The sequence below is a fragment of the Rhincodon typus genome, chromosome 28, assembly GCF_021869965.1.
Source record: "Rhincodon typus isolate 14 chromosome 28, sRhiTyp1.1, whole genome shotgun sequence".
NCBI lineage: Eukaryota > Metazoa > Chordata > Chondrichthyes > Orectolobiformes > Rhincodontidae > Rhincodon > Rhincodon typus.
The window spans coordinates 815,740-831,403 of NC_063359.1; the positions used below are offsets into that span (position 1 = coordinate 815,740).

General features: G+C 44.2%; 1 protein-coding gene across 1 annotated transcript in view; it reads left to right on the forward strand.

The window, feature by feature from the left end:
- Positions 1–15,226, forward strand: part of LOC125486406 (protein AMBP-like) — a 33,780-nt gene extending 18,554 nt beyond the window's left edge. The window contains exons 6-10 of the mRNA XM_048613832.1: positions 3,119–3,162; positions 4,589–4,670; positions 5,023–5,190; positions 14,368–14,541; positions 14,995–15,226. Of these exons, the coding sequence (XP_048469789.1) occupies positions 3,119–3,162; positions 4,589–4,670; positions 5,023–5,190; positions 14,368–14,541; positions 14,995–15,032 (506 nt within the window). The 3' untranslated portion in view covers positions 15,033–15,226. The remainder of the gene's footprint in view (positions 1–3,118; positions 3,163–4,588; positions 4,671–5,022; positions 5,191–14,367; positions 14,542–14,994) is intronic.
- Positions 15,227–15,664: the final 438 nt, after the last annotated feature.

Below are 15,664 nucleotides of genomic sequence, written 5' to 3' on the forward strand. Positions count from 1 at the left end.
ATTCCTTTCCACAAATTTTCAGTTCTAACCTTTCTCCTTTATCACTTTGACATTCTTCTGTCTGTTGTCTAAAACTAGCTCCACTCCTAGCCACCAAAATCCCACTTCTCCAATTTCCTTGTGAATTTCCAATATGACCATTTCCCTGCCTGTAATTATCTATGTGAGACATCATTGGTATCCTCCAGAGCGGCTGCTTCACTAATCTTGAATACTCATGTTCATCTAAATAAGTTTTAAATTTGCATGTATTCTATTTCTGAATTCTTCTATGATGATAATTTCCATCACATTTACAAAATGTTTCTCTAGCTTGAATGACACAACCCACTGATCCCGTAGCATTTATCTTTCTCCTTTGAAAAATCCATTAATGTCCAATTAGGTTTCTTTCTTGTAGTCCTAAATTTTAATGAATAAGTTTTGGGCAACAGATCAAAAACATTGAGAATTGCCTCTTTGACAGTCTCATACTCTGCAGATTGTTCTTCTGACAAGCTGGCATACACAACCTTATTGGTTCCTCTGTAACATTAACGTTCAACCCTCTTTTGGCCATTTCCGTTGTCTGACTATCTGCACAATTGGAGTAAAATACCTTTCAACTCTATCTACATTCAATTTGGGCACGGTGTAAATTCTTAGTTAAATCAAATCTCTCATTGGAATCTGAATCATCATCTGATCTATTACCTCTTTCTTTGCTCTTTTCTTTAGCTAACTCACATTCCCTAATTTTCTTCTGTCTTGGCAATTTGAGCCAATTTATTTTCATTACCCCCCGTTTATTTTGTTTTCTGTCTGCATTTTTCTTTCCTCACTTTCTATTATTCTTTGATTTTCTTTCTCATCAAGTTCAAGTCTTTTCATTTTTCCTTTTCTCTCTAAGTTCAGTTTTTTAAAGATTTCTACCTGTACCTTAGATAATTTTGGCTGTAACATTCCAATTTCAGGTTTCCTTCTGACCAATTCTCAAAAACTGTATAATCACTTGATGTATGTCATCCTTATGAGATCCTGTATTTATCTGTACCTTCAATATATTTACTAAATCCCTCAGTTTAGCTTTGATCAAAGATTTTAAATAATCACTGTTTTATCTTCCACAGTGAGAAAACTCTAAGCAACATTCAAAACCACCTTCAAATGTCATGCAATAAACATCTCTACAACATGCTGATGCGAGTGTGGGGGAGGGTTGATAAGTAAGTTTGCAGGTGACAAAGTTTGGCCAGATGGTTGACAGTGAGGAAGAAAGTCTTAGATTATAGGAGGGTATAAACGGGTTGGTCAAATCAGTGGGAGATGGCACTTAACCTCCTGATAAATGTGAAGCAAAGCACTTTGGAAGAAGGAACAAGATGAGAGTACTCAATGAATAGCAGGACACTGGGAAGCTCAGAGGAACAGGGGGATCTTGGAGAGCTTCTTCACAGATCCCTGAAAGTGACGGGACAGGTTAATAGGGCAGTTAAGAAGGCATATGGGACATTTACTTTTATCATAGATTATAAGAGCAGGAAGTTATGATGGAGCTGTACAGAACTTTAGTTAGACCACAGCTGGAGTACCGTATGCAGTTCTGGTCACCACACTGTAGGAAGGATGTGAATGCACTAGAATTGTGTAAAGGAGATTCTCCTGGGATGAAGCACTTTGCCTGCGAAGAGAGGCTTGGAGAAACTTGGGTTGTTTTCTTTGGAGCAGAGAAGGTGAATGGGGGGGTGGAGGTTGGTGACAGAGGTGTATGATATTTAGATATACAAAAAGAAAAAGAGAGGACAAAGTGAACACAGGCCCCTTAGGAAATAAATCTGGGGAGATAGTTACGAGGAACAAGGAAGTGGCAGTTTTTCTCCATTTAAATAATGTTCTGTTATTTTAGCTATACAAAAGCCTGGTTCGGCCACATCTGGAGTATTGTGTCCAGTTGTGGTCACCTCATTACAGGAAAGATGTGGAAGCGTTAGAAAAGGTGCAGAGGAGATTTACCAGGATGTTGCCTGGAATGGAGGGAAGGTCTTATGAGGAAAGGTTGAGAAAGCTAGGGCTTTTCTCTTTAGAACAACGAAGGATGAGAGGTGACTTGATAGAGGTGTACAAAATGATCAGAGGTACAGATAGAGCAGACAGCCAGAGACTTTTGCCTAGGGTAGAGGTAGTTTTTACGAGGGGACATAGTTTTAAAGTGAAAGGAGGTAGATATCAGGGAGACGTCAGAGGTAAGTTCTTTACTCAGAGAGTGGTAAGGGTGTGGAATGCATTGCCGGAGAGGGTAGTGGAGTAGGCCTCATTAGATAGGCATATGGATGATAGTATAAGGTAATGGTGGAGGTTAGATAGACCTCAGGTTTAAGGTAAAAGTTTGGCACAACATCGTGGGCCGAAGGGCCTGGGCTGTGCTGTACTGTTCTATGTTCTATTTTGCTCTCCCTTCCAAAAAACAACTTCACATGTTACCACATTATATTCCATTTGCCAATGTTTTGCCCATGCACTTAACCTATCATTTTCTGCCATTCAAGCATGAGGGCACTCAGATCCCTTTTGCACCAAAACCCTGACACTTCTCTCCATTGAGATAAAATGTTGCCTTTCTATTCGTCCAACCAAAATGGATAATCTCGTCCAATTCGTGTGTCGACATTGCCAGCTCAATGTGCTGCTATTTCTCTCACATTCAGAATCATTTTCATTCTGAAACAGAAGGAGAGAGAAAAGAAGAAGGAAAAGGAGGGAGCGGCCAAGAGAGACAAAATAGAGAATAAAAGAGTCAGAGAGAAGTAAAATGAAGTGAACATCAGATCCCCTGTTTCTTACTCAATAGGGACTCACTGGGATCTTATTCAGAACAGTCCTGAAGAAGGGCAATACCCAAAATGTTGACTGCTCCCTTCCTTCAGATGCTGCCTGGACTGCTGTGTTCTTCCAGCCTCCTGTTTGTTTCTCTTGGATTCCAGCATCAGCAGTTTTTTGTCATACTGTGGTTTGGATGACGAAGATATTTTATGATTATGGATCCCTCCTGACTCCCTCTGGTTTTGAATGACCATCATGAAATGTTGATGTTGATTAGTGTTTATAGACAAGATCCTAACTGTGTGTCTGTTTCTAACAGGAGCGTGTCTTCCATGGGACCCCATCCCAGAGTCACCAATCAAGGTGAGGCAATCAGTCAGTCACTTCCTGAGTAGCCGGCTATTTGGCCATGAGCACAGATAGTGTTTGAGTTGAGTGTTGCAGTGATCGGTGTTTGGGGGATCTACTGAACAGGGTGGCTCAGCGACTGGTTGTAGGTCATTCATAAAGTGACATACATAAGGGATTAGTGATGGGAACTCTGCTGACCAGGGAGGCCCTGTGTCTGTTACTGGGGAGATGGAAAACAGCTTGATGTGGTTCAAAAGGAATTTAACAAAGCATCACATGATGACTATCAGTTTAACCTCGGTGATGGGAATGATAATCCATGGTAAACCTGACAGCTGTTGTTGTATGAGATAACAAGGTGTAGAGCTGGATGAACACAGCAGGCCAAACAGCATCAGAGGAGCAGGAAAGCTGATGTTTTGGGTCTGGAGCCTTCTTCATCCAGACCCGAAACGTCAGCTTTCCTGCTCTATACCTTGTTATCTCAGATTTTCCAGCATCGGCAGTTCCTACTATCTCTGAATCAGCTGTTGTTGTATGTTGGTTAGCCTGGTTTCAGAATGTTTAAACAATAGCTGGTTTATTACTGAATGGCCTGCACTCCACATGCTTCATCTGACAGTGCTGAACCATGGGCTTTCTCAGCCAGCTTTCAGTCATGTGCCCCTTTACCTAATCATTATTTAATTTTGATTTTATTTGGTTAATTATTGTCGCATGTACCAAGATGCAGTGAAAAGTATTACATTATGTGCTAATCAGACAAATCATACATAAGTACATCAGGGTAATGGAACAAAATGCAGAATATAATGTTACAGCTAGAGAAAGTGCAGAGAAAGATCAGCTCTATTATATGAGAGGTCCGTTCATAAGTCTGATGACAGTGGAGAGGAAGCTGTTCTTAAATCTGTTGATAAGTGTTTTCGAACTTTTGTATCTTCTGGCCAATGGAAGAAGGGGTAAGAGAGTATAACCGGGATGGGAGGGGTCTTTGATTATGTTGGCTGCTTTCCTGAGGCAGCAGGAAGTGTGGACGGAGTCAATGGAATGAAGGCTGGTTTTCATGATGAACTGGGCTGTGTTCACCACTCTCTGTAATTTTGTACGGTCTTAGGCAGAGCAGTTACCATACCAAGCTGTGATGCATCTATAAAAATTGGTAAGAGTCATTGTGGGCATGCTAAATTTCCTCAGCTGCCTGAGGAAGTAGAGGCATTGGTGTGTTTTCTTCACCGTCGGGTCGATATAGATGGACTAGAATATATTATTAATGATACTTACTGCGAGAAACTTGAAAATCTCAACCACGTCTACCTCAGCTCCATTGATACAGGAAGTGGTGCATCTCAACTCTGCTTCGTCTTCAATTTTCTGGTCCTTATGTAATTCCTGAATGTTTTCTCCATCTCTTTCTCTCTCTCTCTCTGTGCACAAGAATCACAAACGGCGAGCACTTGGAGGACAAGATGAGGAAGGATCTGGCCTTGGAGACTTTAGCAGCACAACTCATTCTGTAGGTGAGAGCATCATGGGGCACGGTGTTGGCTCGAACACTGGCTCTTTTACTGAGAACAGAGTGGGAGTCAATAAATGTGGAGCTGGAAAAGCACAGCAGGTCAGACAGCATCCGGGGATCAGAGAAGCCAATGTTTCGGCCTAAAACCCTTACAGCCCGAATGGGGATATCCTTTATAAAGCAGTTTGAGAGTAACTATATGAAGATTGGTCCTGATTCCCAGGCTACTGGAGTGGGAGATGTTTGTGTCCTGAGAGGTCCGCCATTGGGTTATGGTTAGGGTTAACATTTGGGTTAAGAAGTCTTCTGTATTCGTTGATAAATTAATCTTGTTGTTTGCTTTTGTTCTGAAGAATCCTGTCAACTGGCACCTGATTCTGGGCCCTGCTTTAGCTTAATTTTAAAATTCTACTACAACCACAGCTCAATGGCCTGTCAGGTGTTTAATTATGGAGGCTGTGCTGGAAACGGAAACAACTATGGAACAGAGCGGGAATGTTTGCAGAGATGCAGGACTGTAGGTGAGATAACCCCCAAGCTTAAACAGTGAGTGTACATTCCTCTGTCAACATGGTGACTTGGAGAACTATGGAGTCACTATGATGCAGAAGGTAGCCATTCAGCCCATCGACATCCATGCTGATTTGATATACAGCAATCCAATTAGGTCCCAATTCTTTACTGTAGCCTACACTCTTTTTCATATATTTTGCTCAGGTGTCCAATCAATTTCTTTTCTGATCATTCATTGTCTCTACTTCCATCAGTGTCAGAGGCAACAAATTCAAGGCTATTAGCGCTTGCTGCTGTAAGAGATTCTTCTTCACATTCCTGCTGTATCTCTTACTCAATACTTTCGATCAGTGCCCCATTCTACCATCAGTGAGTGAGAACAGCATTCCATATCTACCTTAAAAGTACTGTTTATAACTCTGTACACACCGATTAAATCATCCCTTAGGCTGCTTTACTTCCAAGAGGACAAATCTTACTTGACCCCTCACAGCAAAAATCACTCCAACAAACTCAACATAACTCGTCGTAATTTATACAGAGCTAGGAAAATTAAGATTCAGCACAAATTGTACTGGAGAGTTTCAGTTATGAAAAGGTACTGGATGGGGGCTGAGGTTGTTTTCCTTAGAGCACAGGAAATTGAGAGAGAACATGATTGAAATGTATAAAATGATGAGGGACACAGTGTAAGCAAGAAGAAACTGTTCCCTGAAATGGAGGGATCAATGACCAGAAGGGCAGAGTGAGAGGGGCAGGAGGTTTAAAGGAGAAGTGAGGAAAAAGTTTTCACCTGGAGGCTGGTGGGAACCTGGAGCTCACTGCTTGTAAGGGTGGGAGAGGCAGAAACTCTCATAACACTGAAGAAGTATTTAGATGTCCTCTTGTGATGCCAAGTCACACAGGCTATGGCGAAGTGCTGGAAAATGGGATTAGAATAGTTAGGTAGTTGTTTATGACTGACACAGACTTGATGTGCTAAAGGGCTGTAACCCTCTACGACTCTTAGCCCAGCAACATCCATTCAAACACTCGTCATCATCATAGAATCCCAAGTGTGGAAACAGGCCATTCAGCCCAACTCACTCATCCAGCAGAGGGCAACAGCGAGGGAGAGGCATCAATTCAGCACTTATATTAGAGCCTGGGAATAGTCACCTCCATAGAAGAATGGATTACTGTGGGCCTGGTGTCAAGGACTACTTAAGCCCCAAATATTGCGACAATGTAGTGTTTCCCTCCCTCCCTCCCTCCCCCTCTAACCAAAAAAGGAGTGAGAGAGATGTGCTAATTTGTTGGGAGCAGAGTGAGAAGTAAGGCATTGGCACAATAGGCTTCAGTGAGCAGTGGCTCAGCAAAAAGTACACAAAAACTCAGGTGAAGCCCTTTTAACTTTCCTCTTAATCTTAGAGCATTTGAGATGGTAATGAGGGCCATGGCATGCTCCTCCTGCAGGATGTGGGAGCTCAGGGAGACTTCCATCGCCCCTGATGACTACACCCAGCTGCATTTCCTGTGAGACCATGTTAGGGAGCTGGAGCTGGAGCTAGATGCATTTAGGATCATCTGAGATGCTGAGCGAATCATAGATAAGAGTGTTAGTGAGGTGGTCACACCTAAGGCGAAGGCAGAGAGTAGCTGTGTGACCACTAGGAAAGGCAAAGGGAGTAGGCAGAGAGTACAGGAATCCCCTGTAGCCATTCCCATCGAAAACAAGTATACTGTTTTGGATGCTGTTGAGGGGGGATGACCGATCAGGTGAAAGCAGCAGTAGCCAGGTCAGTGGCACTATGACTGGCTCTGGGGCACAGCGGAAAAGGGTAAAGGTAAACAGGACCTTAGTGAAAGGAGACTCGATAGTTAGGGGAATAGACAGGAGATTCTGTGGCTGCCAATGGGAATCCAGGATGGTGTGTTGTTTCCTGGGTGCCAGGGTCCAGGATGTCTCAGAGTGGCTGCAGAATGTTCTCAATGGGGAGGGTGAGCAGCCAGGAGTCATTGTGCACATTGGCATTAATGACAAAGGTAGAAGTAGGGATGAAGTCCTGTGGAGTGATTATAGAGAACTAGGAAAAAGTTAAAAACCAGGAACTCAACCATGGTAATCTCCGGATTACTTCCACTGCCACGTGCTAGTGAGGGTAAGAACAGGAGGATATGGCAGATGATTGTTTGGCTAAAGAATTAGTGCAGAGGGCAGAGGTTCAGATTCCTGGATCATTGGGATCTTTCCTGGGGCAGAGATGACCTGTTCAAAAGGACTGGTTGAATCTGAACTGGATGGGGACCAATATCCTGGCGGGCAGATTTGCAAGTGCTACACGGGAGGGTTTAAACTAGATTGGTGTGTGTTGGGGGTGGGGGGTGGTGGGTGGGGTTGGGATCCTCAATGGCAGGGAGGCAAGTGCAAGGCTGGAAGGAGATGCAGTAATCAGAAATAGCAAGTTGAAGAGACAGGTCAGGATGGAACAGGACAGGGAACGAGGAATGCCTGTTGGATTAAATTGCATCTGTTTCAATACAAGAGGGCTGACAGGTAAGGCCGAAGAACTCAGAGCATGGATAGGTACGTGGGACTGGGATATTCTAGCCATTACAGAAACATGGCTAAGGGAGGGACAGGACTGGCAGCTTAATGTGCCCGGCTACAGGTGCTTTAGGTGGGACAGAGGTGGAGGAAGAGGGGAGGGGGAGTTGCATTTTCGATTAAGGGGCGTGTCACAGCAGTAGTCAGAGATGAAATAACTGATGGATCATCCAGTGAGGCTTTGTGGGTGGAGCTAAGAAATAAGAAGGGGACGGTGACGTTATTGGGGTTGTACTATAGTCCCCCAAATAGTCAACGGGAATTAGAGGAACAAATATTCAGGAAGACTGGAGAGACTTGCAGGAGAAATAGGATTGTCATAGTGGGAGATTTTAATTTTCCTAACATAGACTGGGACTGCCGTAGCGTTACTGGCTTAGATGGGGTGGAATTTGTTAAATGTGTTCAGGAAAGTTTCTTGAAGCAGTATATAGAGGGTCCTACTCAGGAAAGGGCAAAACCCGACCTAGTCTTGGGAAATAGGGCAGGACAGGTGACTGAGGAGACAGTGGGGGTCACTTTGGGACCAGTGACCATTGTTCTATTAATTTGAAATGGTGAAGGAGAAAGACAAAGCTAGTCCATAGGTTCAATTTCTGAACTGGGGCAAGGCGAATTTTGATGGAATGAGACAGGAACTTGCATGGGTTGATTGGAGTAGTTTGTTTGCAGGCAAAGGAACCTCTGGCAAGTTGGAGGCTTTTAAAAGTGTGATAGCTACAGTTCAAGGCCTATATGTTCCTGTGAGGGTGAAGGGCAAGGTTGGCAGGTGTAGGGAACCCTGGATGACAAGAGATATTGAGGGTTTGATCAGAAAAATGAAAGAGGCATGGCTCAGGAACAGGCAGCTGGGATCAAGGGAATCCCTGGAGGTATACAGGGGAGACAGGGGTTTATGAAAGAAGGATATCAAGAGGGCAAAAAGGGGGCACAAGATAGCTTTGGCTGAGAAGATTAGGGTGAAACCAAAGAGATTCTTTAAGTATATTAAAGAGAGAGAAGAGGACCCCTGAAGGACCCCTGAAGGACCAAAGTGGACATGTGTATGTGGAACCAAAGGAGATGGGCGAGGTCTTCAATGAGTATTTCTCCTCTGTGTTTACCATGAAGAAAGATATGAAGACCTGGGAACTTGGGGAAGCCAGTGGCAATAAAAACGAGTATAGGGAGTCAGGTTGGAAGCTGAAGTCCAGGACAAACAGGGTAGTTATCTCTGGATTACTACCAGCTCCACGTGATAACGAGTTAAGAAATAGGGAGAGAGTGCAGCTAAACACGTGGCTACAGGGCTGGTGTAGGAGGGCGGGCTTCCATTATGTGGATAATTGGAGCACATTCTGGGGAAGGTGGGACCTGTACAGTAAGGACGGGTTGCACCTGAACCAGAAGGGCACAAATATCCTGGGAGGGAGGTTTGCTCGAGCTATACGGGATGGTTTAAACTAGATTGGCAGGGGGTGGGGAACCGGATTTATAATTCAGAGGATGAGGTATTCAGCCTTCCAATGGACACAACAGGGAGTGAGGTTATTTATAAAGAAATGCGGTCAATGGAGCGTAATTGTGGACACAGAGATGGTTTGAGGTGTGTATACTTCAATGCTAGAAGTATCAGAAATAAGGCAGATGAACTTAGAGCATGGGTCGATACTTGAAACTACGATGTTGTGGCCATTACAGAAACTCAGGTAACTCAGAGATAGGAATGGTTGTTGGAAGTTCCGGGATTTAGATGCTTTAAAAGAAATGGGGAGAGTGGAAAAAGAGGCAGGGGAGTGACATTGCTAGTCAGGGCTAGTATAGCAGCTACTGAAAGGCAGTTCGAGAATGTCTACAGAGTCAGTTTGGGTTGATGTCCAGAACAAGAAAGGAGCAGTCACTTTGTTGGGGTTTTTTTACAGACCCCCTAATAGTTGCAGAGAAGGAGAGGAGCGGATTGGGAGGGAGATACTGGAAAGGTGCCAAAGTCACAGGGTTGTAGTCATGGGTGACTTCAACTTTCCAAATACTGATTGGAAACTTTTTAGTTGTAATAATTTAGATGGAGCGGATTTTGTCCAGTGCGTTCAAGAAGGATCCTGACACAGTAGGTAGATAGACCAAGACGAGGAGAGGCCACTTTGGATTTGGTGCTTGACAATGAACCGGACCTAGCGTTAGACCTGTTGGTAGGAGAGCATTATGGCGGTAGCGATCATAACTCTGTTACTTTTACAATAGTCATGGAAAAGGATAGGTACATACAGCAGGGTAAGGTTTATAATTGGGGGAAGGGTAATTACAATTCTGTTAGACAAGAACTGGGCAACGTAAATTGGGAACAGATGCTGTCAGGGAAGGGTACTATTGAAATGTGGAGATTGTTTAAGGAATGCATACTGCGTGTGCTCGATATGTTTGTCCCTAGCAGGCAGGGAAAATGCAGTCGAGTGAGGGAGCCTTGGTTCTCAAGAGATGTCGAACGTCTGGTTAAGAGGAAGAAGGAAGAAGGAGTAAGGTTTAGGAAACAAGGAGCGGAAAAGGCTCCAGAGGGATACAAGTTATCCAGGAAGGAGCTGAAGAAAGAGCTTAGGAGAGCTATAAGGGGGCATGAGAAAAATTTGGCAGATAGGATCAAGGAAAACTCCAAGCCTTTTTACACGTACGTGAGGAATAAGAGAATGACCAGAGAATGGGTAGGGCCGATCAAGGATTGTAAAGGGAATTTGTGCACGGAGCCTAAAGAGATAGGAGAGGTCCCTAATGAATACTTTTCTTCGGTATTCACAACTCAGAGGGACCTAGTTGTAGAGGAGGACTGTGAAACAGGCTGGTCGACTAGAGGAGGTCGATGTTAGTAAGGAAGATGTGCTCGGAATTTTGAGGAAGTTGAAGATAGATAAGTCCCCCGGGCCTGATGGGATTTATCCAAGGATTCTATGGGAAGCAAGGGAAGAGATTGCAGGGCCTTTGGCGATGATCTTTTCATCCTCACTGTCCACGGGTATAGTGCCGGAAGATTGGAGAGAGGCAAACGTCATTCCCTTGTTCAAAAAAGGGAATAGGGATAACCCCGGAAATTACAGGTCAGTTAGTCTTACATCAGTTGTGGGCAAAGTATTGTAAAGGGCTCTGAGAGATAGGATTTATGGTCACTTGGAAAGGCACAGTTTGATTCGTGATAGTCAGCATTGATTTGTGAGGGGTAGATCATGCCTCACAAACCTTCCTGAATTCTTTGAAGAGGTGACCAAACACGTGGATGAAGGTAGAGCAGTGGATGTGGTATACATGGATTTAAGTAAGGCGTTTGATAAGGTTCCCCATGGTAGGCTCATGCAGAAGGTAAGGAGGCATGGGATAGGGGGAAATGTGGCAGATTGGATTCAGAATTGGCTGACCCTTAGAAGACAAAGGGTGGTAGTGGACGGAAAATATTCAACATGGTGCTCAGTTACGAGTGGTGTACCACAAGGATCTGTCCTGGGTCCTCTTCTATTTGTGATTTTTGTAAATGATTTGGATGAAGGAGTGGAAGGGTGGATTAGTAAGTTCGCGGACGTTATGAAGATGGGTCGCGTTGTGGTCAGTGCGGAGGGCTGTTCTAGGTCACAAAGGGACATTGGTAGGATGCAGAGCTGGGCTGAGAAGTGGCAGATGGAGTTTAACCCTGAAAAGTGTGAGGTGATTCATCTTGCAAGGACAAACTTGAAAGCAGAATACAGGGTTAATGGAAAGATTCTTGGCAGTGTGGAGGAGCAGAGGGATCTTGGGATTCATGTCCACAGTTCCCTGAAAGCTGCCACCCAGGTGGATAGAGTTGTTAAGAAGGCATATGGTGTGTTAGCTTTCATTAATAAAGGGATTGAGTTCAAGAGCCGTGAAGTTATGCTCCAGCGATACAAAAGCATGGTTCGGCCATATCTGGAGTATTGTGTCCAGTTCTGGTCACCTCATTATAGGAAAGGTGTGGAGGCATTGGAAAAGTGCAGAGGAGATTTACCAGGATGTTGCCTGGAATGGAGGGAAGGTCTTATGAGGAAAGTTTGAGAGAGCTAGGGCTTTTCTCTTTTGAACGACGAAGGATGAGAGGTGACTTGATAGAGGTGTACAAAATGATCAGAGGTATAGATAGAGAAGACAGCCAGAGACTTTTTCCTGGGATGGAGGTAGCTTTTACGAGGGGACATAGTTTTAAAGTGAGTGGAGGTAGATATAGGGGAGATGTCAGAGGTAGGTTCTTTACTCAGAGAGTGATAAGGGCGTGGAATGCATTGCCGCAGATCGTGGTGGAGTCGGCCTCATTAGGGGCATTTAAGTGGCTATTAGATAGGCATATGGATGATAGTATAAGGTAATGGTGGAAGTTAGATAGACCTTAGGATTAGAGTAAAAGTTCGGCACAACATCGTGGGCCGAAGGGCCTATATTGTGCTGTACTGTTCTATGTTCTATATCTTGTGGATAGTTCATATCACAGTAGAGGAGCTATTGTAAGTATTAGAATGGACAAAGATGGATATATCTCAGGGTCCTGACCATGTATATTTAAGAACCCTGCAAAAGGATAGGGAAGAAATTGCAGAGGCCCTGGCTGATATATTTGCATCGTTGTTAGTCATGGGTGAGGTCCTGGAAGACTGGAGGGTAGCGAATGTTGTGCCCTTATTCAAGAAGGGCTGCAAAGAAAACTCAGGGAATTATAGACCAGTCAGCTTAACATCTGTGGTAGGTAATTACTTAAGAAGATTCTGAGGATAAGATATACATGCATTTAGAAAGACAGGGTTTGATTTGGAGTAGTCAGCATGGCTTCGTGCGTGGGAGATAATACCTCACAAATTTGTTAGCCTTCTTTGATGAAGTGACGAGGACGTTTGATGAGGGCAGGGCAGTAGATGTGGTCTATATGGATTTCAGTAATGCCTTTGATAAGGTTTCACATGGCAGGCTGCTTTGGAAGGTTAGATCGCATGGAATCCAGGGAGGGCTGGCAGATTGGATACGCAATTAGCTTGATGGTAGGAAGCAGAGAGTAATAGTTCAAGGATGCTTGTCTGACTGGAGACCTGTGACTAGTGGTGTGCCTCGGGGGTCAGTGCTGGACCCATTGCTGTTTGTTATCTATATCGAAGATTTGGATGAGAATGTTCAAGGCATGATTAGTAAGTTTGTGGATGACACTAAAATAGGCAGTATAGTGGACATTGAAGAAGGTTATCAGAAATTGCAGCAGGATCTTGATCAGCTGGGGAAATGGGCCAAGCAATGGCAAATGGAGTTTAATATAGATAAGTATGGGGTGTTGCATTTTGGAAAGTCAAATCAAGGCAGGAGTATCATGGTGAATGGTAGGGCTTTAAGGAGTGTAGTGGAACAGCGGACTTTGGAGTTCAGGTGCATGGATGACTGAAAGTGGAGTCACAAGTAGACAGGGCAGTGCAGAAGGCTTTGGGCACACTGGCCTTCATCAGTTAGGGTATTGAGTGTAGAAGTTGGGAAGTTATGTTGCGGTTGTACATGACGTTGGTGAGGCCGAACTTGGAGTATTGTGTTCGGTTTTGGTCACCTTGCTATAGGAAGGATGTTATTAAACTGGAAAGAGTGCAGAAAACATTTACAAGGATGTTGTCAGATCTCAAGGGATTGAGTTATAGGGAGAGGTTGGACAAGCTAGGACTTTTTTCTTTAGAGCGTAGGAGACTGAGGGGGGGGATCTTATAGAAGTGTATAAGATCATGACAGGCATAGATAGGCTGAATGCACTCAGTCTTTTTCCCAGGGTTGGGGAATTGAGGACTAGAGGGCATCAGTTTAAGATGAGAGGGGAAGAATACATGGGAACCTGAGGGGTAACTTTTTTACACAGAGTGTGGTACACATGGAATAAGCTGCCAGCAGAAGTGGTTGAGGCAGGTACATTAACAACATCTAAAAGGCATTTGGATGAACACATGGATAAGAAAGGTTTAGAAGGATATGGGACAAGTGCAGAGAAATGGATTTAGCGTAGTGGACACTTTTGTCAACACAGAGCATTTTGGGCCAAAGGACCTGTCTCCGTGCTGGAGGATTCTATGGCTCTCTTAGTCCATACTGTCCCTCCAAAGACCATCACATCACCCTCCCATTTCCCTGTAACCCCTATATTTTCCATGGCTAATCCACCTAATTTGCACACCCCTGGACACTACAGGCAATTTAGCATGGCCAATCCATCTCAGCTTGTTCAAGAGCTCAGTCACGGTATACCAGTCTCAGTCTGGGTACAGCTGTGTATATTCTCCATCAGGGTACACCTCTAAACAGGTGCGTTATAAATCAATGGACAGAGTGGACACTCCAAGTGGTGAAAAGCTGCACTACTGTCTTGCTGTCACTTCTAACAGCCGTCACTTTCCCAGTTCCATCACCAGCATCTGGCACCTTACCCTCCAGCAGTTTTCATGTCTGTGTCTCGACAGTGGATGTCAGCAGGCCATTCCACCATGGAAACTGATAGCTAAATCTCGTTGTGTCTATAATAGATGTTGATGATCCTCAGTGTGACTGCCTGCTCCCTGTCTGTATCTAGTCTTTGTGATCCTCTTTCTAACACCTCTCTGTTCCTGTGATGCAGCTGCCTGTAGATTGCCTCTGGAACCTGGTCCATGCAAGTTAAATGTTGCTGTCTGGGCTTTTGACTCTGCTGTTGGTGCATGTGTACCCTTCACGTACAGTGGGTGTGGAGGAAATGGAAACAAGTTCTATACCAGGAAAGAGTGTGAGGAATACTGTGATGCTGTCCCAGAAGGTATGGAATACACTAAGGCTTGGTTCAGGGGTTGGGGGGGGATGGGGGTGGAAAATTGCATGAGTTTATTTATATATTGACATTAACCCTTTACATTACACTGCATATGTTCCTTTCATTCACTCAAGCAGCCACATCCTGGTGTTTTTCAGCTGGGAGTCGCTGTATTTCCTGATCACTTCCATTTCATGGTCAGACTCACAACCAGTTCTGCCGGTGGCTGAAGTGAAACAAGTGTCCAAGGGGATAATGAGGGACAGAAATCAGAAGGTTCTCAACCATTCACGGTGTTGGAGGGGAGGGAGATAAATATTGTGAAAAGGACAAAGCCTCCCCGAGAGTGGGAGGGAAAGCTCAGGTGAAGGCAACTGCTCGGTGCTTCACTTGCTGTCTCACTGTGTGGCACTAACCTGTAACCGGCTATGAGGCCACTGACCCTCCTCTCTTTTACAGGAGACGATGAACTTCTGGTTGTTCCCAACAAAGTGTAGCTGGAAATAAAAGAAGAAAACAGTGAGAACAACGATAGAAATAGTCATGAAAGTGATGATTTCAAGTGATCCATCAGACGCTTTGGACGGCCTGATACTAAAGGGTAGAAGAGCGGAGTTTACACAAACTCAGGCTCAGTATTGTGACCATCCTTTCAATCTAATTGATCAATAAAATTCTGTAATTGAAAATACTCGCGCCTCCAGAGTGTGGATTGTTCAATGTGCAATGTTCTGATTGACACAAGGAATTCCCAAGTGCTGCCAGAGAGACATGGTCTTAGAGTTACCATTCAATTTCCTGCTTGTTTTGGCACAATGTTGCTGGAGATGGTGATTTCAGACACAATGAGCATGGGATTTTGAGAGAAAATTGTGTTCTTTTCATATTGTTTCTCTCATGTGATGTGGCTGATGGAAGAAAGGTGTCCATTTCTTCTTTGAAAGAGTCTTGATAGGATGCCTCCCTGAACTGCTGCAGCCCATCAGCATTGACTGTTTAACTGGAAATCTGGCATATTTCTCACCAAAACTCATATCATTTAGGGTTATACAAGATTTTAACTGATATGACTCATCCAGTTCAGTTTCTGGTCAATGACAATCCTCAGTATTTCCTCCGAGAAAGGACA